The 25,567-nt window shown below is 52.1% G+C and overlaps 2 protein-coding genes across 3 annotated transcripts in view; one reads left to right on the forward strand and one right to left on the reverse strand.

The window, feature by feature from the left end:
- The window catches only part of LOC111138601, an 896,555-nt gene that overhangs the window by 96,234 nt on the left and 774,754 nt on the right, over positions 1-25,567 (forward strand). Inside the window, exons 13-23 of the mRNA XM_022490616.1 lie at positions 1,017-1,147; positions 2,154-2,277; positions 3,077-3,780; positions 4,126-4,323; positions 4,376-4,583; positions 8,069-8,267; positions 8,613-9,028; positions 18,174-18,463; positions 19,019-19,216; positions 23,148-23,643; positions 23,807-24,276. Coding sequence (XP_022346324.1) covers positions 1,017-1,147; positions 2,154-2,277; positions 3,077-3,780; positions 4,126-4,323; positions 4,376-4,583; positions 8,069-8,267; positions 8,613-9,028; positions 18,174-18,463; positions 19,019-19,216; positions 23,148-23,643; positions 23,807-24,276 — 3,434 coding nt within the window. The remainder of the gene's footprint in view (positions 1-1,016; positions 1,148-2,153; positions 2,278-3,076; positions 3,781-4,125; positions 4,324-4,375; positions 4,584-8,068; positions 8,268-8,612; positions 9,029-18,173; positions 18,464-19,018; positions 19,217-23,147; positions 23,644-23,806; positions 24,277-25,567) is intronic.
- LOC111162577 (piggyBac transposable element derived 1) lies at positions 45-24,084 on the reverse strand. Of its 2 annotated transcripts, XM_022527077.1 has the most exons (6): positions 23,946-24,084; positions 18,154-18,555; positions 16,682-16,831; positions 6,264-6,393; positions 5,434-5,530; positions 55-2,359 (listed from the first exon to the last, which is right to left on the reverse strand). In XM_022527077.1, the coding sequence occupies exons 2-6, from the start codon at positions 18,547-18,549 to the stop codon at positions 805-807; spliced, it is 2,328 nt and encodes a 775-aa protein (XP_022382785.1). In that variant the 5' UTR covers positions 18,550-18,555; positions 23,946-24,084; the 3' UTR covers positions 55-804. The 2 variants fall into 2 exon arrangements, with proteins under 2 accessions (XP_022382786.1, XP_022382785.1); XM_022527078.1 differs by lacking the exon at positions 16,682-16,831 and having other exon boundaries at positions 45-2,359; positions 23,946-24,083.

Here is a 25,567-nt window from a genome sequence, read left to right on the forward strand (position 1 = left end):
CCTGTTCCTGATTCAGTTTTGATAGTTTGTGCTTTGAGGAATTTATCCATTTCTTCTAGGCTGTTCAGTTCAACATACAGCTTTTTCTCCATGGGCTTTATGTCCACTTTACCCAGCTGGTGACTTCTCCTTTCCTCCCCTGAAGATGCTGTTGTTACTTGATTTGCTTCCTGTTTCTTCAGTTTTCTTTACTCTTAGCTGCTTCTGCCAGCCCCGAGTCCCAGCAGCACACAGCTTTCATTTCAGCCTCCAGAGGCACTGCTTCCCCCGTTTCTCCTTTACAGTACCCCCTGCCAGCGCGCCGGCCTGGCCCTCGTCTCCTGCCCACCGTCTGGTCCAGTTTTATAGCAGCACTGAGGTTTTCAGCCTCTTATCACCTAAGGTCTTTCTTAGATCATCTTTATGTCATGGGCTCTGCCTGGATTTTCAACTGCAGATTCAGCACCATCCTGTGGTTACTATGATAGCGCTTGCATTTTTAAAAAATCTCCACAAAAAATTAATTTGTGCACCGAAAGAATGAAACTGTACCTCTTTAATCAATTCAACAAATGATTTCAAATATCTCACATCAAAAACCAGTCATAGATAAAGGTAACACTCAAGTTCAACATTTTTACAGATAATTTTTAAAAAATTACTTGTTACAGTAGTCTTTGAAACTCTACACAGATGCTTGACTTTTTAAAATATTTACTTAATAATTCCATTACATGGAATGTTTGCTTTGGAAGGGTACAGTCTGATTTGTACCTGTGATATTTTTGTCCTGTTAATATTGGTATCGTGTTCATTTTTTCTATCTTAATCTGACGGATTAGCATTGTGCTCCAAGTAGAAATGTGCGACGTATCTCCGAAACTCTAGGAGGTCTAGAGCGGTGCCCGGGTTACAGGCTCTGTGTAGCTGCCAGGCGTTGTTCATGGCTACATCAATTACGTAGCTCACCAAAACTGAGTACCATTTCTTGCTTCTTATTCTCACCCTGTACTTGGAAATGATTTGATCCATTTTAGCGACACCTTCCCTGCACTCACCATACAGTTTCACTATGGCCGGCTGAGCTCCCTGGTGGACGTCCTCCTCATTAGCAGAACACCTGAGCTCCCTGGCTGGTGCTATGCCCACAGCGTTGGAGCACAGGCTGGTAACGCCATCACCATGCCAACGACACAAAATTATCTCCTCGTTCTCTTCTACTCGGAAATCAAAATATCCCTTCTTCATTTTCCTCATATGTTCTGCATTCATGAGGGGACATTTTTCAGTCCTGTTCTCTCGAATTGTTCCTGTTGCCCTCAGTCCTTTTTTCTTCAAGGCTGCCACCAATTTGATACTCGTAAAGAAGCTATCAAAACACAGGTGATAGGGATACTGGCCTCTCTCTAGAAGAACATCAGCAAAATGCAGCACTAGATTCCCACCTAAACCCAGACCGACGTCCTTACCCACTGTCGCTGCTGAGTCTTCTTGATAGGGCTCAAACCACACCAGATAACCCTGTGTGGTTGTGCCACACCAGATTTTATAGCCAATTCTAAGAGGCTTCCCGTTCAGGAACTGGTCACTGTCAAAGCATTCACACATTGTCTTACCAAAATAATAGTACTCTTCTAGGGGAGCATACAGGAGGAAATTTCTATTCATTTGCTTTATGAGAGGCCTCAACTTTGTAAACTTATCTTTTTGATCTAGGTGGCTATTATCTGCAAAATGTAGGTATGAGAAAATCAATTCAAATCTGTCCCTTCTAATTGCATCTCTAACCAGGTTCTGGTCAGCATCGGAGATGTCCCAGTACATTCCCCTTCGGGGACGCCTCACAAATCCACTCAAAAGCAAGATACCCAAGACACACCTTATTTCCGGAACTGTGACTTCCAGGTTGACATTTTTCTGAGATGCGTAATTATTGGTTTCACTGACAATCATGTTGAATATTTCATCATCAAAAAATAACTCAAAGAGCTCTACTGGGTTCAGCTTCTCACTCTTAAGATTCAAAAGTCCAGAATCCAGTGCTGACCAGCTTGGGAAGTTGGGTTTAATGTCTCTTTTGGCCCAGTTCTTCTCTGGTACATCTGATATCTTTAGCTTCTTTTGAGCGTGGTGAGCCTCAAGCTTGTTATCTTCTTCCACATCTGAATCCCCAGAGAATGCAAGGCCTTGGAGCAGTTCACTCACCCGAGCTCGGTCCCTTCTCCTCCCCTTTCGGGTCATGTCTCCTGCAGCATATTCCAAGGAGGAGATGTGCATTCGGGCCCACAAGTCACCCGGGTAACGGTCCTTCAGGGTGTTCAAATGTGCAACTGTCCTGTCAGTAGGGACAGAAGTACAAGGTGGCTGGAGCATGCCATCTCTGGAATGAAAAAAGAAAACACAAAAATCCTTAGTCTCACTATGACATGAATCCTGTGAGATTACCTGCTTCTCACTCCTAGGACCTAACGCTTCTGGCCTCTCCCTGGCTTGCTCTCACTTATCTGGACAACCAGCTGTGAGTCTGGAAGGAGGAGCTGGGCATCTCTGTGCAGCAACTCCCTCTTCGGGACCAGGTGGCAGATGTCCCAAGCTCCTTTTGGCCCCAAGCTGTACGGGGCAGGCCTGTGTAGGGGGAGGTCTGCTGGGGAGCTCCTTTCCTAGCCGAGCTTCTGTTGGTAATGAAGTCGAGGTTTCCAGAATCATCTCTTTTACTCCTGTATCTCCATCAGTTCGTCTAAAACTTGGACAAGGAAGGGGGTTGTTTACTGGGCTCCCTCACGCCTCTCTCAGCACTTCTGAATGTGGAAGGATTAAGTTTCTCCCAGCTCTACGTTCAGCTGGGGGACACACTGTTCTGGGGAGAAACTTGAGAAATTAAAACTTAACTGCCGTTGAACTGGTTTTTATGGGGTTTACAAGGAAGGAAGCTAATGTCACCAAGATGAGAAACATTCTACACAAGCTTTTTTTTTTTATGAGAAGTTTGGATTTCCCCCACTCGTGTCCTCTTGGTAAAGAAACAGTCTAGACTAAGGGGGAAAAGACACTGAAAAGAATGTTATAACTTAGGCTGCATGTATTTGTTTGCTTACAGCATTTATCCTGGGTGTCTCCAGTGCGCACGCGTGGCCCATTCGGCGTTGCCTAATGTTCCCGCTGCGGGGACCCTGTGCGGAGGCCGCCGTCGTGCCGCGTCTTTTCGTCTCGCCGCCCCACGCCTCTGCCCTCCCATCTCACGGGCCCCTCCCTGCCAGTCAGCTGACCCCGCGGTCCGCGACCTCAGCCCCTCCCTGGCCAGGATCGTCCCCGAGCACCTGCCCAGGGACCTTCTGCAGCCCAACTCAGCGCCAAGTGAGGCCGCCGTTGGGGCTTCTCTGGTCCTCGCCCCCGCGTGGGCGCCGCTCCCTGCTCACCGTGTCGGTCTCCGAGACTCGGCCGGTCACCACCCTGTCTGGAGTCCTGCTCCCCAGCCCCTCGCTCCCTGCTCCCCACACTTCACCTCTTCATCCTTCTCAAAGCTTCAGTCCCACAGCCTCGCGCTCCACTCCAGAGAGGCCCCAGAATGGCTCAGGCAGAAAGTGCCACTGACCCGGCCGCCTGCTGTGGCTCCTGCCACCCCCAGCCCCCAGCTCTGGACCCTCTCGGGCGCCGGCGTGGTCCCTCCTCGGCCTCTCTCCTTCCCACCTCATCTGCAGCCCCAGATCCCTGCCCGGCCCCGAGTCCCATCCAGACGGCCCCTTCCCTGCCCCACGCTGTGTCCCGCGCTGTGCCCTCCCGGGACTGCACGGCAGGGACAAGGCACTTCCTGACCGGGTGGAGCCAAGGGAAACCAGCTGGAAAGGCGGAGCGTAAGCACAGTGGCTAGAAGACAGCCCTCCAACACAGCTCTTCCTCCGCCTCTCCCATCAGCTCATCACTGATCCTGGATCCACACCTGTCTAGCTCATCGTGGCCTGTGACAGAAACCTGAGGAGCTTTCCCAGACCATCTGTTTGGGGACAGTGGCAGGCTGCGACTGTCCTGCCAGCAGTCTGTGCCTCTTAAGTCAGCTCATCAGAAAGCCCGGGCTACCGGAGGCAGCCGCGATCCAGTAAAGGCCAGAACCCGGTCCACGCCAGTCCTTCCAATCCCGTTCCCTTCTAGATAATCGGTGCCACCAGCCTCTTTCCGCCAGACGTCCCTTTCAGCCAGTAAGAAACGGGAAGCCGGGCGGGGCCTCCGCGAAGCCCTCTGCGCTCTCAGTCCAGGGAGGGCACATGCGTAGATGTGGCCTCCTGCCCGCTGTAGACCTAGTACTTGGCGCCGCAGGGACCCTCCTGCAGTCACGGGGGCCAGAACTGGGTAATGACACTTGATGGCGAGTAGGAGCCTCTTCCCGCTGGTCTGAGCACAGGCGGTGCTTGTCTCTGCAAGTCCAGGTGGCCATACTGCACGGAAGTGAACGAAGACACGTCCTCGGACTGTGCCGTCCTGCGGCCCATAGTCTGGCCCGGAGAAGTCCCCCACGAGGGCGTGGAGCGGAGTCAGCCACCCTCAGCGGTGTCCCTGCCGAGGGCCCGCGGGCTCCGTGGTGGCTGTGAGTACTTGGGAGACACGCGCAGGTCTGAAACTGCGTATTTTATACAAACAGATATTGATGATGGACGTACCTCATGGCCCAAAATGGTGGGAGGAGGAAAGGGGAGCGAGTAGCAGGAAAAGGAGGTAAAGCGACTGTGGCTGGCGGGGCCACAGCGGGTGGAGACGCGGGGAGTCAGGTTTCTGGGCTCTGAGGCCAAGCGCCCCCGGCGGACACCACCGGATTCCCACTGCGCGCGCACGAGGACTCACTGAGCGTCATCTCCTTCGGTGGACCTTGGCTCAGGCCTCTGGACTTTATGAACAATTTCACTTTTCTTAGGTTTTAAGACATTTCCACTCTCACTCAGCTGGGGTTCGGAGTGCCCCCCACCGCTGCCCTGAGGCAGGCTAATTACCCCGCACTGTGTCCTTTCTCCTCTTCTCCTCACCTCTGAGGGGCTCATGGCTCACCTGAACACAGCCCTCTGCCTCTGACCAGGTCCCTCCTGTCCTGCGTGAGAAGTCCCCGTGCTCCATTCCCACAGCCAGCACCAAGTACCTGCTAATGTCTTTACTTCCTTCGCCACCAGCCACTTTGCTAACGCAAGGTCTCTCCACCGCCACGACAGGCCTCGCTCTTGTCTAAATTCTCTGCCTTCTCTGGCTCATCTGTGGTTCCAAAAAGACCTAAGGGCGCTCAGGGAAGGGGGACCAGGAAAGGTAAACGGAGTCAGGATGGGATTCTTGGAGGCAACTGTGCACCAACTGAAGGTTTTGTGTAATGCGGGTGCTGGTAGGTCACCGTGACTCGGGCCTCCTGTGGTGACAGAAGTGAGAGTTACTGGTCCTGCACTATCCCAGGGAAGCAGCTTTGGACCAGTGGACACTCACCTACTGGCTGTTCCTGGGGCCTCAGCAGTGTGCTCCATTTCTTGAGAAGTTTCTTTCTTTGCATTAAATAACCCATCTTCAGTTACAACTTCTTCAGCTAAAATAATACAATTTATATGTCATCTGTTGCCTGAATTAAGAAAGAGGAAAAAAAAATTTCCAGAGTAGGGAACAGAATTTTCTTTTTCAGGGAGCTCTACGGCCAAGGTGGGGCTCAGACTCACAACCTGAGATCGGGAGTCGCCTGCTCTACTGACAGAGCCGGCTAGGTGCCCTGGGAATAGGATTTTCAAATTAACATAATCATCAGGCGTCCCAGGAATGCTGTCCCGTGGCCCTACAAAGTCTGGCACAGTATGGGAAGATAATGAGAAAGGTCAGTTAGCTGGCGAGAGGGTCTAGCAAGATAAAGCACATTTAAAGAAAATTATATGAAGACAATAGTCTTTTTGGAGCGTGAAGAGAGCTTCTCTGAGGTAAAGAAGGGATCAGGCAGAGGCGTGTGTGTGGTTTCCGGACTGGACACTTACATGGAACCCTTTATAGGAAAGAAAACGGGAAGCAGAGGAGTCGTGAGGGGGTCAGGGAGTACGGAGGGATGAGCGAGAAGGTGACAAGAGTCAGTGATGAGTACTGACAAGCTGAGTGATGAGTGACAGAAGAAATGGGAGGGATGTGAAAGGGCAAGGGCTGGGACATCCGCAGGCAGAGGACAGAGAAGGGGAAGGGAGTCGATGGGCTGTCGGGAATGTTGGCTCACAAGGGTCATTCAGAGCTAATGACAGGAGAAGGTGCGCACAGACACGGGACCGGCCAGAGGCTGCCCTCACCCATCAGACAGACATCCGGAACCTTCTCCTGAGCCAGCTTCCCACAGGGGGTCCTGGGGGTCCGACTCGGAGGTGGCTGCTTCTCTGTGACAAGGGCCTGGGTGGCTTCTTCCTCAGTCTTCACTGATGTCTGAAAAGGCAAAAGACGGCCTCTTAGTCTTCCCTGTGGTAAAGCTGGGGGTCCTGTTGTGAAGGGCGTGTCCCCCACTCTGGGGGCAGTGACGCAGCCCCCCCCCCCCGCAGGGCCGTGCTCTTGCTGAGGGTCTTGGCGGGGGGAGGGGGGGCATCCTTGCCCCCCTCCTGGCTGCTGGTGGTTGGCAGGAATCCGCATTCTCTGGCTTGTAGATGCGTCCCTCCCGTCTGCCTTCACAGACCTTCTCCTAAGGACAGTACCAGACCCGCGCCTGCCCTGCTACGGGACGACCGCATCTCACCTGCATCCCATTGCCAAAAGTGTCTTTCCAATAAGCTCACGTTCACAGCTACGTACAGTGCTAGGGCTGCACTGTACCTTCAGGGGGACGCAGTGCGACCCACAGCATCAACTACTGATTTAAAAACATGTACAGATGACTTCTTTTCTGTACATTTATTTTCCTAAAGATAAAATATTTGTTAAGACTAGACGGCACAAGAACTAATTAGAAGCCACAAGAAAGGACCAAGGGAGGAGAGGACTCCACAAGGACTGTGTTTTGAGAAAACTGATTCAGTGACACAGGTCTTAATGGAAGACTTAATTATTAAGTAAACGACTAGGAAAATGATTGAACCACTGAGAGACTAAGGGGTTGGGAAGTTTTGCGTTACCACAGTTACTCTCCTGAAGGTCAGGTCTGTGCCAGAACACCAAGAACGGGGAGGAAGAATCCCGGAGGCCCCCAAGATAAAGCGCACACAGGGGTCTGCCTCTTCCTTCTCACACTGAGACGTGGCTGTGCCTCCTGAACACGGAGCAGACTAGGGCACGAGCAGGTCATCCACACGGGCCCCGCAGGAGGCATCCGTGCCCTGACCCCTGTCACAAGCTGCTTGAGAAGCTCCCCCCGGTGAGGGCCTCCAGCCTGACAAGGGCGAGGAGGAGATGGCAGGAAAGCGAGCTGCCACCCACCATGCTGCCATGAGCCAGGCACCCTGCTCACCTAGGACCCTGCTGCGTCCTTGCCTCTGGCTGGTCACGGGGGAGCAGGCTCTGTGGGGGAGGAGACGGGTGTCCTGTCTGAGCCACCAGAGCCTGGAGCAGCACCCTCTGCGGGGGTGGGGGGGCGCTACACAGCCTCTGACGTGCCTGAAACTGAGGTGGCGTGCCACAACTGTCCCCACTCTGTCCGGAACCTAGTTCTAAAACTGCGGGGTCCCCCACCCGCACGACCTAGTGTTTGCGAACTCTTCAAGTGCTTTATAGCGGTGCCCTGTCACATAAAGCGAATTTTAAAGTCACAGATGAAAATAAGCAGGAGGAAGAAGCTAGTGCTCCAGGGAAACCTGAGCCGAGAGGGGAGGGCCCGGCAAAGGGGAGACAGGACAGCAGGAGAGCTGTGGGAGTGGGAGCGGACAGCAGAGGCGGCTGTGTGCGGGGGGCTCTCTGGGGGACGAAAACCCTCCCACAGACGAAGCCACTGTAGGCAGGAGGTGGAAAGGCGGGCAGTCCGCCTCGTCAGAAGCCACCGATCCGAAAGGGACCCACAGTGATCAAACAGGAAGGAGGACTGCACGGGGCCGGGCACCATGCTGCTGCTTGAAAAGAGGATTTTCCGTGCAGAATCATCCCGAGTCCAGATCCTCATCTCCATTTATCCTCGCAGGTTCAGGGGAATCGGAGCGAAGTGCAGCGACACAGGAAAGTCGAGAGCCATCCAGGGGAGATGGTGCAGCAGGCGCACTGAGCTCACCTGGTCCCGTGGGTACAAAGAGGTTGCACCCGCTTCAGCGCACACGGCCCAGAAAATGCCGCAGAGACTGGCAGGACAGACTCTCGCAAGCGAAATGCAGAGAAGCGCCCATGTGAGAGAAGACGGGAGGGTGGAGGTGTGGTCAGGAGGCAGATGGACCCTCGCCACTGTCTGTGGGCAGGGGGTGGGGGCACCCTGGGCGCTGAGAGGGGAGAGCAGCAGACCCCGCCCGGCCTGGGAACCGCACAGGGAGATGAAGCCCAGAGCCTCCGGCTTTGGAAACAGAGTGGCCGGGTTCCCCAAGGGCATCCGATCAGGGGTGCTTCAGCGGGGACTTTAAAGATCCGCTGCTGAGCCCTGGGAAGGGCGGGCGGGAGGAGATGGGAGACGCAGAGCAGCAGCAGTGTGAGAAATGCCCGCGGTCTGCGGGTGCGAGCTTTGTGTGCCGCCCTCCAAGCGTCTGCGAGAGGGACGGGAGCGCTGGGTTTCTCCAACAGCAGACGCCGGCAGCCTCCACTTCCGCTCCTGCACCCCAGCCTGGACCCGCAGAGGGTGGGGGCCGGGCCGGTGCCGCGCTCCCCGCAAGCCTCTGCCCCACATTAGCCTCCGGCCACAGTCCCTCCGAAGCAGTTCTGGGCGCTGCAGTGCCCTCCTGCCCGGGACCTGGACGGCCCTGCCACACCACATGCCACACCACATGGCGCGTCCATACACTCAGGGGCCTCCCCATCCGGCTTGTGGCAAGAGTTTTCTAAAGGGGCTCCTGGCCACCCCTCACAGCCAGCCTTACCCACAAGCTGCCAACGCCACAGCCCTGCCCCCTCCAGGGGGCCCAGCCCCACTCTCCCCCGTGCCTCCTGCCCCAGGGAGCAGGTGAGGTACCCGCACGCCCCAGGCTGACGCGGCCCCCGGGGCAGAGCAGCGCAGACATCTGCTCTGAAGCTGCGCAGGGGCCGACACGGGGCACCCCGCGACTCGGTGCCACTGCCTCTTTGGCAAACACTGGGACTGTCTCAGCTCGAGCCCAAGGCAGCCTCAGACCGGCTCACAGGGACCAAACGCGGATCCAGCAGGCCAAGGGAGCCGTCCAGAGGGCCGCCCGGAGGGCAAGCGCAGCTCCCCCACAGCCCTAGGGCGCACACAACACAGACCCCCCCACGCACGTGTCCTGATGAGTGGGGCACGTTGCCCTGCAGGTGGAACTCTCCACGAGGCCGCTGCTTAGAAGAGCCGCAGATGCAGCTGACCGTCCTAACACCGAAAGAGAGATAAAATGAGACCGAGGAACGCGTCCCAGGTGAGACGGGTAAGTAATGTGCTGACAGCATTTCAAGGTAATCACTGGACTTCAGAGCGGAAGATCTCCGTGAGACCCTTAGAGACAGGAAAGATAAAAGAGAACCAATCAGAGGAGAAGAACAAATTAAAAATACACGAGAGGGAATAAAGAGTAGACAAGGAAGCAGAAAAATGGATCCATGACCTGGAGGATAGAGGAACAGAAAGTAATCAAGCTGAACAGAAAGAACAAAGATTAATAAATGATGAAAACAGATCAAGCATGATAACTGACATTAAAGGAATCCCAGATGTGAGGAGAAAAGGGGGGCAGAAAATTTCCTTAATAGCTGAAAATCTCAATCTGGAAAAGGAAACAGGACTCCAAATCTAGAGGCAGAGAGAGTCCTCAATAAAGTCAACCCAAAGGAGGTCTGCACCAGCACACACGGTAATCAGGAACGCCTGGGTGGCTTAGTCAGTTAAGCCTCGGCCTTCAGCTCTGGTCATGATCTTAGGGTCCTAGGATGGAGTCCTGAAGTGGGCTTCCTGCTCAATGGGGAGCCTGCTTTTCCCTTTACCCTTCCCCCTGGCTCATGCTCCTTCTCCCTCTCTCAAATAAATAAATAAAATAGTTAATTAAAATCTCTGGGGGATAAAAAGACACATAGTAATTAAAATGGCAAAAATTCACAAAGAGAAACTTTTAAAAGCAGCAAAAGGAAAACCATTACATACAAAGAAAAACCCCATAAGGGTTTTCACGATAAACTACACAGGCCAAAAGGGAGTAGCGAGTTATATTCAAAATGCTTAAAGAAAACAACCTGCCACCCAAAATATTCTATGCAGAAATGCTATCACTCAGGATGGGAGGAGAGGAAGAGCTGCTGAGACAAACAAAAATTACAGGAACTCGCCACTAAACCAGCCTTAGGAGAAACGGTAGAGGGGACTCTTGATTGGGAAGGGAAGACCGTACTCAGAAATAAGGACAGTGGGGAGGACACGAGCAGAAAAATCAAGTGTATCTGTAAAAGTCAACCAAGGAATCCACAAAACAGAAGGATGTGAAATATGAAACCACATACCAAAACCGCGGAGGGGGAGGAGTAAAGAAAGCGTTTAAACATCAGCAGCATCGACTTAACCCAGACTGCCGGGTGTGGATACTATGCACAAGCCTAATGATAACCACAGATCAAAACGGTGAATTGCAAAAAAAACCCGAAGGAATCCAAGTAATCTTACTGAAGAAACTCAACACACCATGAGCAAAGAAAGCAAGAGAGCGTGAGGCCGACGGAAACTCCCGGCTCCAGGCCCTTTCTGTCCCTGGCTCCCCTTTGCTCCAGCTGGGGCCAAGGAAAGACCAAATAGCCATCCCATTTGACTAAGATAACAAATCTTTGCTCCTGCTGAGATGAGAAAAAGACCACGTGCCCAGTCCTGTTTAAATAAGAAAGAGAAACAGCCCCCTAGGTGATTTAGCGCTCTCTTCACTTACCTCCCGTAGATTATACTTCCAAGTGAAAGGGCCATTTGGCCTTGAGAGACCTCAAAAACGCCATTACCATCCCCCATTGCCTGTAACCATAAAAACTCACCCCTAACCCTGTCAGGTGCTCAGTCTTTGGGAGCGATCCCACTGGGCCCGCTAGCGTTAATAAAGCTGTGTTCTCCCATCTCTCCCGTGTGCCTGAGTTTCCTCAGTCACCTGGGATTTTCCGCAACAAGCAGAAAAGAACTTTAAAAAACATAAAAGAGTAACAAAATGGCTCTAGGCTCTGTGTACATACCTGTCAATAAATTTTTGACTGTAAAAGGAATAAATGCTCCAATCAAAACACAAATGATGGAATGGACAGAAAAGCAAGACCTGGCTCTATGCTGCCCACAAGAGACTTCAGCCCTAAGTCCCAGGCGGATGGGAAATGAGACAGAAAAGCAGTCATCGGGCAAATGGAAGTGAAAGGAAACGTGGGTAGCAACACTTCTATCAGACAGAATATACTTGAAAACGGAGACAAAGACATATTACATAATAGGAACAATCCAACAGTAAGACATACCATTTGTAAATATTTATGTATCCAACATGGGAGCACCTAGATGTATAAAATAGTTAATAACAAACATGAAAAAACTGTGAGTAATGCAGTAACAGCAGGGTACTTGAACACCCCGCGACATCCACGGACAGATCATCCAAACAGAACATCAACAAGGGAACAGTGGCTTTGGAGGGACACTCTGGACCAGACGGATCTAACAGATAGAATCAGAACATTTCATACTAACGCAGCACAATACACATTCTTTTGAAGTGCACACAGAACATTCTCTAGAATGGATCACATATTAGGCCACAAAACAAGTCTTACAAATTCAAAAAGACTGAAATCATTGTTTCAATAAATGCAGAAAAAATACTTGACAAAGTACAACATTCAGTCGTGATACAAACCCTCAAGAAGGTTTAGAGAGGATATACCTCAACCTAATAAAGGCCATATATGAAAAAACCAAAGCCAACATCAACAGTCAGTGGTGAAAACTAACTTTTCCCCTAATCAGGAACAAGACAGGAATTTCCACTCTCACCACTTTTATTCAACATAGTACTGGAAGTCCTTGCCACAGCAATCAGGACAGGGAAAGAAATCAAAGGCATCCAAATTGGTATGGAAGAGGGAAAACTATTTGCAGTGACATGATACTCTATAGAGAAAACTCTAGAGACCGCCAGGAACCTATGAGAACTAGTAAATGAATTCAGTAAGGTCACAAGATACAAAATCAGTACACAAAAGTCCACCGCATTTCTATACATACTTTTTTTTGTAAAAAAGTAGCAGAAGGAGAAATTAACGAAACAGTCCTATTTACCACTGCACCAAAAATAATGAAATCCTGGGAACAAACTTAACTAAAGAGGTGAAAGACCTGTACTCCGCAAACTACAAACCCTGGGTGACAGAAGCGGACAATGACCCAACCAGAAAGATACTCCTCCTCATATAGTGGAAGAAGAGTAACTGGTAAAATATCCTTACTATGCAAAGAAACCTACAGATTTGATGCAATCCCTATCTAAGTACCAACAGTATTTTTCACAGAACTAGAACAAATAGTCCTAAAATTTGTGTGGAACCGCAAAAGTTCCCGAATAGCCAAAGCGATCTTTAAAAAGAACAAAGCTGGAGGTGTTACAATCTCCGATTTCAAGCTCTACTCCACAGACGTAGTAACTAAGTAAGATACTGGCACAGAAATAAACACACACGTCACCAGAGCGGCTAGAGAGCCCAGAAATAAGCCCGTGATTTTATGGTCAATTAATTTTCGACAAAGTAGGTAGAACATGCAATGGGGAAAAGGCAGTCTATTCACAAGTGGTGCTGGGAGAACTGGACAGCCACACAGATGAAACTGCCACACTTTCTGACACCATACACAGAAACTGTAGACAAGAGCGCAGGCAGTAATGTGTCTGAAATCGTCCATAACATTTTTTTATATGTCCCCAGAGGCCAGGGAAACAAAAGCAAAAATAAACTATTGGGGCTTCATCAAAATAAAAAGCTTCTGCACAGTAAAGGATACAATCAGCAAAACTAAAAGAAAACCTACCGAATGGCAGAAGATATTTGCAAATGACATCCAAAACATATAAGGAACTTAACACCAACAAAATAAATAATCTAACTACAAACTGGGCAGAAGACACAAGCTGGCATTTCTCCGAAGACGACATACAGATGGCAAACAGAACCGTGAGACATGCTCAGCGTCACTCAGCGCCAGGGAAATGCAGATCCAAACTAGGAGATACCACCTCGCAGCGGTCTGAATGGCTACAACCAAAAACTCAAGAAACAAGTGTTGGTGAGGATATGGAAAAAAGTAACCTTTCTGCACTGGTGGTGGGAATACAAATTGGTACAGCCACTGTGGACAACAGTATGAAGTTTCCTCAAAAAATTAAAACCAGACCTACCCTACAATCCAGAAATCCCTCTACTGCGTATTTATCCAAAGAATATGAAAATGCTAATTCAAAAGGATATAGGCACCACTGTGTTTATAGCAACATCATAGTAGCCAAATTATGGAAGCAAAGTGTTCCTCCACAGATGAATGGATAAAGATATGGTATATTTCTACAGTGGCATATTACTTGGCCATAAAAAAGAATGAAATCTTGCCATCTGCAACAACATGGAAGGATCTCTAGATCAGTATGATGCTAAGTAAAATAATTCACAGAAAGACAAATACCATATGATTTCACTCACATGTGGAATTTAGAAAATAAAAAAGAAATAAAAAACAGACTCTTGGAGTGCCTGGGTGGCTTAGTTGGTCTAAACATCCGCCTTTGGCTCAGGTCATGATCCCAGGGTTTTGGGATCAAGCCCTGCACTGGGCTTCTTGCTCAGCGGGGTGTCTGCTTCTCCCTTTCTCCTTGCCCCTTTCCCCTCGCTCTGCTCATGCTCCCTGTTGCTCTCTCAAATAAATAAAACCTTACACAGGAGGCAAGAGATCCCCCCCAAAAGATCAACCTAAGGAAGTCCACACCAACACATAGTAATTAAAATGGCAAAAGGACATCATAAGGAGAGAATTTATTTTTTTTAAAGATTTATTTATTTGAGAGAGCATGACTGGGAGAGGGGCAGAGGGAGAGAGAGAAGCAGACTTCTAGCTAAGCGGGGAGCCCAGTGTGGGGCTCAATTCCAGGACCCTGAGATCATGACCTGAGCTGGCGGCAGAGATGCAGCTGACTGAGCCACCCAGCATGCACCTGTTTAATGAGAGTCCAAACTTTAACAACCCTGTGAGATGTTTCCACGTGATCTCCCCATTCCTCCCTCACGCTCCTGCTAAACAAACCCTACCCTTTAGCCATGCTGGTTGGCTTACTCTCCCTTGAATATACCAGCACAGGAAAAGGGATGCCAGTAGCCTGGGAAATGGTCTTCAGTTCATGTGGTCTCAAGTAACCTGGAGAAACGTGCTGGGATTATAACTGGTAGGCCTTTAGCTAGAGTCTCTAGAATATTGAGGAGGAGCTAAAAGGATATATAATTTTTAAAAAGCACTTGAAAATGACAAGGCTTGCTTCCTGAGGGCCCAAAGAGCATTCTCATCCCGATCCCACACACCATAGCAATGTTGCCTCCCTGCAGGGATGTGGGAAACCACAGCAGGCCACCACTCTGCCCAGATCACTGCTGGCATCTGACTCTGTGAGCCATCTTGGGCAGTTTCTAAGAATTTACGTACCTGAGACTGTCTCTTCAATAAATGGTGCTGGGAAATTGGACAGCTAAGTATAGAAGAATGAAACTTGACCATTCTCTCACACCATACACAAAGATAAACTTGAAATGGATGAAAGACCTCTATGTGAGGCAGGAATCTATCAAAATCCTAGAGGAGAACATAGGCAGTAACCTCTTTGACATCGGCCACAGCAACTTCTTTCAAGATATGTCTCCAAAGGCAAAGGAAACAAAAGCGAAAATGAACTTTTGGGACTTCATCAAGATCAAAAGCTTCTGCACAGCAAAGGAAACAGTCAACAGAACAAAGAGGCAACGCACGGAATGGGAGAAGATATTTGCAAATCACACTACAGACAAAGGGCCGATATCCAGGATCTATAAAGAACTCCTCAATCTCAACACAAAACAGGTAATGTCAAAAAATGGGCAGAAGACATGAACAGACACTTCTCCAATGAAGACATACAAAGGGCTATCAGACACATGAAAAAATGTTCATCATCACTAGCCATCAGGGAGATTCAAATCAGAACCACACTGAGATACCACCTTACACCAGTTAGAATGGCCAAAACCAACAAGACAGGAAACAACGTGTGTTGGAGAGAATGTGGGGAAAGGGCAACCCTCTTCCACTGTTGGTGGGAATGCAAGTTGGTGCAGCCTCTTTGGAAAAACAGTGTGGAGCTTCCTCAAGAAATTAAAAATAGAGCTTCCCTATGACCCTGCAATTGCACTACTGGGTATTTACCCCAAAGATACAGATGTACTGAAAAGAAGGGCCATCTGCACCCCAATGTGCATAGCACCAATGGCCACGGTCGCCAAACTGTGGAAAGAGTCGAGATGCCCTTCAACAGACAAATTGATCAAGAAGATATAGTCCATATACACTCTGGAGTATGATGCCTCCATCAGAAAGGATGAACACCCAACTTTTGCACCAACATGGACAGGACTGGAAGAGATTATGCTGAGTGAAATAAGTCAAGCAGAGAGAGTCAATTATCATATGGTTTCACTTACTTGTGGAGCATAGGGAATAACAAGGAGGACACTGGGAGAAGGAGAAGAGAAGTGAGTTGGGGGAAGTCGGAGGAGGAGATGAACTATAAGAGACTGTGGACTCTAAACAAACTGAGGGTTTTGGAGGGGTCGGGGGTGGGAGGTTGGGTGAGCCTGGTGGTGGGTGTTAAAGAGGGCACGGATTGCATGGAGCACTGGGTGAGGTGCATAATGAATCTCAGAACACTGAAAAAATTAAAAAAATAAAATCATTGAGGAAAAAAAAATAATTCACTTACATGAAAGAATCTCACATCCTATGACCGCTGTTATCTTTTGATCAATCATCCTCACCATTCTGACAACTGCCCACCTGCATTTATTCCCCCGTTCCTATCTCCAGTGAAAATGAAACTGCTTCCAGCAGATGAATGTCCTCCCAGGTAAGTGGTAGTGTCTACCCACTGTGGGGCTCCCTACTACCTCTCAACTTCTTCATGTAAACCATTCTGGGGCTTTTTTGTAATGCTGGCTTTTCGTAGCTGAGGAAATAATATAGAACCATCAACCATGGGGGCACCTGGGTGGCTCAATCATTAAACATCTGCCTTTGGCTCAGTTTGTGATCCCAGCGACCTGGGATCGAGCCCCACATCGGGCTCCCTGCTCAGCAGGAAGCCTGCTTTCCCTCTCCCACTCCCCCTACTTGTGTTCCCTCTCTCACTGTGTCTCTTGTCAAATAAATAAATAAAATCTTTTTTTAAAAAAGAAAGAAAAAGAACCGTTAGCCATGTAAGTAGGGAAATATCAAGGCCTATTTATGCTGTATGCTGTGGGTAAACACCACAAGCAATGTGAGCCCGATACATTCTCCTCTCCCTCTGATGACGTTATTACATGAACCATTTACTCTACACTTACTGTCAAAATACCAATATTCACAGATTATCACTTCTTGGGGGTTCTTCTGGCAGAGATCTGGAGGTTCACACTTCAAGGCGGTCACCCTGGGCAGGAGCTGGAGGCTCTGACTCTCCAAAGAGGCTCCTTGATACTCTGACACCAGTGGGTACATGTCCTGTCCCTGAGTACAGACACAAGCCTGAGGACAAAGGTTCACCTTGAAAAGGCATCCAGGTGGGAAGCAGACTGCACAGCACTTAGGGACATTTGCAGGGGCCAGAGGAGCCGCTGTCCTCTCCTAAAGCAGCCCCGAGTAAGACAGAGGAGCAACACAGGGACAGTCATCCGTGCGGTACACAAGGACTGCACACGCACCAGGACTCGGACTTTGTTCCACACGCGGAGCTTGTGGTGGCAGAGCAGAGGCAAGGCCCACCCAGAATCGCCGCCCAGGAAGGCAGGAGAACAAACGCAGATGGGTGTTTACGCTAGTGGGTGGGACTTTAATGAGGAACAGGGTATGTGCCGGATCTCAAACCTCTCCCAAGGGTTACTTACGAATTATAAGGGGGAGATGGTCACTTTACACTGCAGACATCTGACAGACCCCCCTTGGCCTCATCAGTAATGGGACAACCCATCACCTTATGCCTCCTGACGGGACGTGCCGAGGAGAACACGGAGCTTCTGGGGGTTCTGGCCTAAATGCACAAGTGGGATTCTATTTTGAGAAAAGTAAAGACAATCCCAGATTTATGAGCATCCTATAACGTAACTGGTTTGTCCTCTTCAAAAATATCAGTATCATGACAAAAGAAGACCAGGCAGCTATGCCAGGTTCAAGGAGACAAAAGGAAAGTGACCAAATGCAGCGTGTGAGGCTGGACTGTATCCTGGGAGCAGGATGAAAATGGCCAAAAACCACTCCTGGGAGGATACGGCAAAATGTGAACAAAGACTCCTCTGTAGATCATAGTACGTAACAATTTCAATTTTCTAAAACTTGATTTTTGTGTTCTGGTTACACAAGAGTGTGCTTGTGCTTCGGAAATCCGTATTGAACACTGAAGTGTTCCTACATAAACAAGTAAGGTGTCCCCGAGAACCCCGCTGGTTGAAGAAAACACAGCGTGAGTGTGTGTGTGTCATCCACACACTGTGCGTGCGCGGAGAGGATGGGGGCAGCTCCCGCACGCAAGGGGGCCCATCAGGATCCAGCGTTCACTGGTGAATCTGGGTGAAGAGGATACAGGAGTTCTGTGTGCTACCTTTCCAGATACTTCTGTCAGTTATAAATTATTTAAAAGTAGTAAGAGAAGCCTGAGAGGCTCAGTCAGTCAAACATCTGCCTTGGGCCCAGGTCATGATCGCCAGGGTCCTGGGATCAAGTGCCACATCAGGCTCCCTGCTCGCTCCCTCTGCCTCCTGCTCCCCCTGCTTGTGCTCACTATGACAAATAAAAAAAAATCTTAAAAAAAAAAAATTAAAAAGTTCAAAACTAACAGTCAGGTATTCACCAACCTGCTTTCCTGGGTCTCCAGTGTCTTTCTCCAGGTCCTCCAGCGCGGCCACCGCCTGCTCCGCGCTCTCGGGGCGGCGCTCCCGCACCCAGGCCTGCAGCTCCTCGGGCAGGATGGTCAGGAACTGCTCCAGCACCAGCAGCTCCACGATCTGCTCCTTGCTGTAGGTCTCCGGCCGCAGCCACTGGCGGCAGAGCTCCCGCAGCTGGCTCAGTGCCTCGCGGGGCCCCGGGGTCTCCTGGTAGCAGAACTGCCGGAAGCGCAGGCGGCAGAGCTCCTGAGCGCAGGGGCTGCTCTCCCGCGAGCCCCATGTCTGCTCCCAGGGGGAGTCCTCCTCCTTCACTTTCACAAGGCTGTCTCCGTTTTCAGGTGTGAGGCCTGGCAAAGCTTCATCCATGCTGGGCTTAAAGGAAAAGGTTCACTTAGCCCAGATCTACACTTTAAAAATGTTTTTCCACACCCGAGGTGTAAGAATGGATCAGTAACGCATTAACAAGAGCTTCAGAACTCCGGAAACATGTATTTTTGTCCCCACCGTTTAAGTCATGCTCAGAAACAGAGCCTGCTTGCCTGTGTTACCAGTGACCATCAGAAATCTATCTTGAACCTGAGCCAGCAGGTAAGGGACGTAAAGGACCGGAGGCAGGAAGAATGCTCCAGCAGTCTCTGCCTCAGCTGGAGAGAGGAGAGAATTGTATCCACAGCAGAGCCAAACCTACTCGTCTGTGTGCTTCCCACAGAATAGCCCACCTCAAATGCAGGGGAGATAGACTGTTTCCCAAGTCTCCTGACCCCTAGAATTTCTTAGGATGAGATTTTGTCACGCCTTTCCTCAGGAGGTGGAGTCTGTATCTTCTTCCCTTGAGTCTGTGCTGACCTAGGACTTGCTTTGGCCAAGAGAACATCACAAAAACGGCTTTGCAAGAGAAAGCACGTCGCAGCCCTTGGCATACCGCAGCAGGCCTGCTGCGCTCTGGGAAAGCCCGGACTGGCCAAGGACTGGACCCCAGAGGCCCCAGCTGAGGTTCCAGCAGTGCCCAGCTCCCAGCTGATCACAACCACAGGTAACCCCACCAGTAGAAATGGCCAGTCAGCCCACAGAATCATGAAAAATAATAAGTTGAGTACGTTTTAAGACACTGTTTGGGGTTTCAACTAATTTTTTAACATAAGAATAGGAAATTGAAACACATGCTTCAAGGTTTTTTTCTCTCTGTCCTCTCTCCTTTTATGATCTCATTAATCCCAATTTCAGCACATCTCTATTCCAAGAATACACAAGTCTTTGACTGACTCCAACTCACCTTTACGTTCCTGACGCACATCTTAAAATGCCAGTAGGATGCCTTCCAGATTCTCCTGGGTCATAAACTCAACACATCCCAAGCTGAAATCGGAGTCCGTCAAAGCTGCACTCACTGTTCTCCCCATTTCCACTGGCATCACCACCATCCCCGATGCGTTCCGGTTTAAAACCTGCCCCTTTCCATAAGCATTCTGAGTCCAGGGAATCCTCCAGAACACCTCTCACAGCCATTCCCTCCCTTTTATTCCCCATTACCACTGACATTCACGACTACAATAACATTCTGTGTGGTATCCCTGCCCCACAGCCTGCTCTATCATCACTGCATTAGTATTTCCTAAAGCACCATTCTGAATATGTTCAACACAACTCCCCCACCAAAACAGGGTTTCAACTCTTCCTCTGTGGACTGGATTCAAACTCCCCAGGATGTGACCTTCCGTGTTTTGTTTTGTTACTGGTTTGTCATTCAGTAAACCACCAAGCACGTTATTTTACAGGCACAATGCTAACCCCAAATTAAAAGACAGTCCCTATTCCCTAGAAACCCCAAAATAAAAGACACAGTCCCTACCCCCTTTGCAGACTCCTCACGTCACTGCCATGCTGACCTGCTCGACTTTTTCCCACCCGCTTTGTCCCTCATGGCCAGGACTGCCCTTATAGGAGGGCACATTTCCCAAGTACCAGTGCGAACGCCACCCTACACCTCATATCCGATGCAGGAAACCCCTCAGTCCTCAAGGATATTCTCTCCTCAAGGAGATCCTGGATCTCTGTCCAGGATATTCCCAGAAGAGCCAGCCAACCCGCCATCCAAATCCAGTCCCTCACCGGCTCCCACCACCCCACCCATACGAGGACAGAGGCTCCTTCCAACAGCCCTTGCGAGCCTGGCTCCTGCCCCCCACCCCAAGTCAAAGGCCCCATCCACACAGCCACAGCGAGCCTGGCCCCCACCCCAAGAAGTCAGAGGCTCCATTCACACAGCCCCAGTGAGTCCGGCTCCCGCCCACCGAGGTCAGAGGCCCCGTCCACAAGCCCCAGAGAGCCCGGCTCCCATCCCTCAATAACAGAGACCCCAGCCACACAGAATAGCGAGCCGGGCTCCCGTCCACCCCACCATCCCCTGAGGTCACAGGCTCCGTCCACACAGCCCCAGCGAGCCCGGCTCCCGCCACCCCAAGGTCAGAGGCCCTGAGCACACAGCCCCAGCAAGACCAGCTCCCGCCCACCGGGATCACAGCCATGTCCACAAGCCACAGTGAGCCCAGCTCCCATGCCTTGATGACTGAGGCCCTGTCCACACAACCCCAGCAAGCCTGGATCCCACCCCACCGAGGTCAGAGGCCCTGTCCACAGCCCCAGCAAGCCCGGCTCCCGCCCGTTCCACCCCCCAATGTCAGAGGTCCTGTCCACACAATCCCAGGGAGCCCAGCTCCCGGCCTGTCCCTAAAGTCAGGTTGAGTCCGGACAGCCCCAGGGAGCCTGGCTCCTGCCTTCCGAGGTGAGAAACCCTATCCACACAGCCCCAGGGAGCCTTGCTACCACCCCCAAGGTCAAAGGCCCCATCAACAAGCCCCAGCAAGCCCGGCTCCAAGCCCAGCCTCCACTCACCCAGGTCAGAGGCATGTCCACACAGCACCAGCAAGCCCGGCTCCCCCCACCCCACCCGAGGTCAGAGGCTCCGTATACATGCCCCAGTGAGCCCAGCTCCTGTCCCTTGATGACAGAGGCCCAGTCCACACAGCTCTAGCAAGCCCAGCTCCTGCCTCCCTGCAACCCCGAGGTCAGAGGCCCCGTCCACTCGCCCCCACTGATCCCAGCTCCCACCCATCAAGATCAGAGGCCTGTCCACACAGTCTCGGCAAGCCCAGCTACCGCCCACGGAGGTCAGAGGCCCTGTCCACACAGCTCCAGTGATCCCGAACCCCCACTCCCGGAGGTCACAGGCGCCGTCCACACAGCCCCAGCGGGCCGGGCTCCCACCCACCGAGGTCAAAAGCCCCATCCACACAGCCTCGGCAAATCTGGCTCCCACCCACCGAGGTCAGAGCCATGTCCACACAGCCTCCGCAAGCCCGGCTTCCCAAGGTCAGAGGCCCCGTCCACAAGCCCCATTAAGCCTGGCTTCCGTCCCTCGACAACAGAGTCCCCGTTCACACGGACCCAGGGAGCCTGGCTCCCACCTAACGATGTCAGAGGTCTCATCCACACATCCTCAAAGAGCCTGTCTCCTGTCAAGCAAAGACAAAGGCCCCATCCGCACATCCCCAGCGAGCCTGGCTCCCGCCCCTCCTGCCCCCCGAGATCAGAGGCTCCGTCCACACAGCCCCAGGGAGCCCGACTTCCACCTTCCGAGGTCAGAGCCCCATCCACACACCCCCAGGGAGCCCGGCTCCCACCTTCCAAGCTCAGTCGCCCGGTCCACACAGCCGTAGCAAGCATGACTCCAGTCCCTGAGGTCAGAGGCCCCAGGGAGGCCGGTTCTCGTGTTCCCAGGTCAGAGGTCCCATCCATACAGCCCCTGAGAGTAAGACTCCCACTCCCCCCCACCCCGCCCCAGAACTCAAAGATTCCATCACCACAGCCACAGCGAGTGCAGCTCCCACCTTCCCAAGTCAGAGGCCCTGTCCAAACAGCCCCAGCAAGCCTGGCTCCTGCCCACCGAGGTCATAGGCGCGGTCCACACAGATCCAGTGAGCCCGGCCCCCATCCCTGGATGTCAGAGGTTCCGTCCACACAGCCCCAGGAAGCCCGGCTCCTGGACGGGCTGTCACCGGACGACAAAAACCCGGTCCACACAGCCCCAGCGAGTGCAGCTCCCGCCCTCTGAGGTCAGAGGCCCCGTTCACACTGCCCCGGGGAGCCAGGCTCCCACCTTCCGAGGTCAAATGCCCCATCCACACAGCCCAGTAAGCCCAGCTCCGGCCCACTGAGGTCAGAAGCCCTGCCCGAACAGCCAAGTGAGCCCAGTTCCTGCCCACCAAGGTCAGATGCCCCATCCACACAGCCCCAGGGAGCCCGGCCCCTGCCCCCAAAGTCAGAGGCCCTGTCCGCACAGCCCCAGTGAGTGGCTCCCACCTTCTGAAGTCAGAGACCACATCCACACAGCCCTAGCAAGCCTGGCTCTCGCTGCCCCGCCGGGTCAGAGGCCCCGTCCACAAGCCCCAGAGAGCCGGGTTCCCATCACCTGACGACAGAGCCCTATCCCCACAGCCACAGCGAGCCGGCTCCTGCCCTCCCTCCCTCAAGTTCAGTGGTTCTGTCCACACAGCCCCAGGAAGCCCAGCTCCTGCTTTCCCGGGTCAGAGGCTCCATCCACACAGGCCCAGAGAGCCTGGCTCCTGACTCCCCAGAGCTCAAAGACCCCATCCACAACCCCCCCACACACACCGAGCCCAGCTCCAGCCCTCCGAGGTCAGACGCCCAGTGCACACAGCCCCCAGCAAGCCTGGCTCCTGCCCACCAAGGTCCGAGGTACCGTCCACAAAGGCCAGGAGCCCAGCTCCCATTACCCAACGACAGAGGCCCCATCCACACAGCTCCAGCGAGCCCAGCCCCCGGCCCCAGAGGTCAGAGGTTCTGTCCATACGGCCCCAGCGAACCTGGCTTCCCTCACCTGACGACAGAGGCCCTATCCATACAGTCCTAGCGAGCCTGACTCCCGCCCCTCCCGCCCCCCGAAGTCAGAGGCTCCATCCACACAGACCAAGGGAGCCTGGCTTCCGCCTTCCGCGGCAGAGGCCCCGTCCACAAGCCCCAGCGAGCTCGGCTCCCGACCCTTAACGACAGAGGCTTTGCCCACACAGCCCTTGCGAGCCCGGCTCCTGCACCCTCCCCGCCCCCAGAGGTCAGAGGCCCCGTCCACACAGCCCTAGGGAGCGCATCTCCCATCTTCCGACATCAGAGCGCCGTCCACAGCCCCAGCGAGCCCGGCTCCCGCCTTCCGAGGTCAGAAGCCCTGAGCCCCACCACAGCCAGCGTGACTCCCGACCCCAAGATAAGAAGCCTCGTCCACACAGCCCCAGGGAGCCCGGCTCCCGCCCACCGAGGTCTGAGCCACGTCCACACAGCCCCAGCGAGCACGACTCCCGCCAACCAAGGTCGGAGGCCCCGAACACACAGCCCCGGCGAGCACAGCTCGTGTCACCCGACAACAAAGGCTCCGTCCACACAGCCCCAGTGAGCCCGGCTCCCGCCCCCACCCCCAGGTCAGGGCTCCGTCCACACACAATTTAAAAACAACAGCGAGCCCGGCTCCCATCACCCGACGACAAAGTCCCTGACCACAGAACCCCAGGGAACCCGGCTTTCCTCACCGAAGAGAGAGGCCCCGTCCACACAGCCCCAGCGATCCCGGCTCCCGCCTCCCGCGCGAGGTCCGAGGTCCGAGGTCCCGTCCACACAGCGCCAGCGAGCCCGGCTCCCGCCCCCCGCCCGAGGTCCGAGGTTTCGCCCACAAGCCCCGCGAGCCCGGCTCTCACCTGGCGTCCGGGCAGCACGGCGGTCGGAAGCGGCTGGCAGGGCACCTGCGGCGTCCGGGGCACCCCGGGGGCACCAGGCGGGCGCGCAATACCTGCGGGTCCGACTGCTGGTCAGCGGACCAAAAGCTCAAGAAACACGTTCAGCAAAGACGCGGCGGCCCCGCCACACGCTCCGGGGGGCTGAGCGCGAAGGTTCCAAAGCGTCTCCTTCCGCCGCTCGCGCAGCCGAGTAGCGGCTTTGCTAGGAACGCGGTCCCGGCCTCTCTAGGATTGCGGCCGCCCTTCTCTCTAGTGCGCCCGGAGGACCCCCGCCGCCGTCCCGCGCACGCGCGTCCGAAGGACTCGAGCTTGCCCCTCAGCTCTGTAAACCCTTTCAATTAAAAACAAGATTGGGGGGCTCAGTCGGTTGACCGTCTGCCTTTGGCTCAGGTCATGAACCCAGGGTCCTCAGACCGAGCCCCGCATCCGGCTCCCTACTCAGCGGGGTGTCTGCTTCTCCCTCTGCCTCTGCCGCTCCCCCTGCTTGTGCTCTTTCTCTGTCAAATTAATTTAAAAACAAGAACAAAACCCCTACAAGATGGCAAAGGCAAACCCGAGTCTCTCTTTTTAGGATACTCTCAGGTTGCTGGTTAGATGAGTGAACAATTACAATCTAGCAAGCAGCACAAATTCTTAAAATTTAAATATGCGGATTATACATGCCCAATAAAAATTAAAATTGCACAGAAACTATAAAATGAAAAGTACCCCATCCCCAAAGCTAACCATTGTTAATGGTTATTGGTTAATGGTATTCTGTGTATATTTTCCCAGGACACTACCAGTCACATAGTAGCATTTAATAAACATTCGTTTAGTAAATATGTAAGCTATTTAAACACTTATGGGTTCACATGAATTTGCTCCTTAGCCTTTTCCGTTAAGATAGTTTGGATCTTTCCATATCAGCTTCTTTTTTAACAGCCTAATAGTTTCCATTGTATGGATGCACCCCAATTTACCTAACTGTCCCTATTGTTGTATAGTACGTGTGTATATATGTGTCTGTGTATATGTGCATACAGTAACGCTGCAGAGAACATTTAATATCTTCATGTATTTTTATAATTCCAGCTTAAATACTACATACTGGAATTGATCTGTCAAAGAGCATGTGCATTTAAAAAAATTTTTTTTTAAGATTTTATTTGCCAGAGAGAGAGAGAGAGAGAGAGAGAGAGAGCGCGCGCGCACAGGCAGGCTGAGTGGCAGCAGAGGCAGAGGGAGAAGCAGGCTCCCCGCCGAGCAAGGAGCCCGATGTGGGACTCGATCCCAGGACGCTGGGATCATGACCTGAGCCGAAGGCAGCTGCTTAACCAACTGAGCCACCCAGGCATCCCTGCATTTAAAATTTTATATACAGCTTCCCTATTAATTTTTAAGGGTACTGCTGTTTAAAAGTAAAAGAAAAATCTAACTGAAAAAATCCAGAAAAATGTGAGCATGGCTGTTCACAAAATTAGAATTATAAATGACCAATTCACATGCAAGTAGATGTTCAACTTTGATAGCAAAAGTATGCTTTTATTTATTTTTTCAAGATCCCACTCATTTGAGAGAGAGAGAGCAGGAGCAGAGAAAGG

The sequence above is a fragment of the Enhydra lutris genome, unplaced genomic scaffold (genome assembly GCF_002288905.1).
Source record: "Enhydra lutris kenyoni isolate GAN:26980312 unplaced genomic scaffold, ASM228890v2 scaffoldscaffold93, whole genome shotgun sequence".
Lineage (NCBI taxonomy): Eukaryota > Metazoa > Chordata > Mammalia > Carnivora > Mustelidae > Enhydra > Enhydra lutris.

What these genes read in the sequence shown, in the direction of transcription:
- LOC111162577 (XM_022527077.1), bottom strand. Translation starts at nt 18,549, where the DNA reads ATGGATGAAGCTTTGCCAGGCCTCACACCTGAAAACGGAGACAGCCTT. An exon ending in CTGGAGACCCAGGAAAGCAG is followed by an intron (nt 16,832 to 18,153) that starts GTTGGTGAATAC and finishes CTTTGTCCTCAG; the next exon opens with GCTTGTGTCTGTACTCAGGG. An exon ending in TCCGGATGTCTGTCTGATGG is followed by an intron (nt 5,531 to 6,263) that starts GTGAGGGCAGCC and finishes GTATTATTTTAG; the next exon opens with CTGAAGAAGTTGTAACTGAA.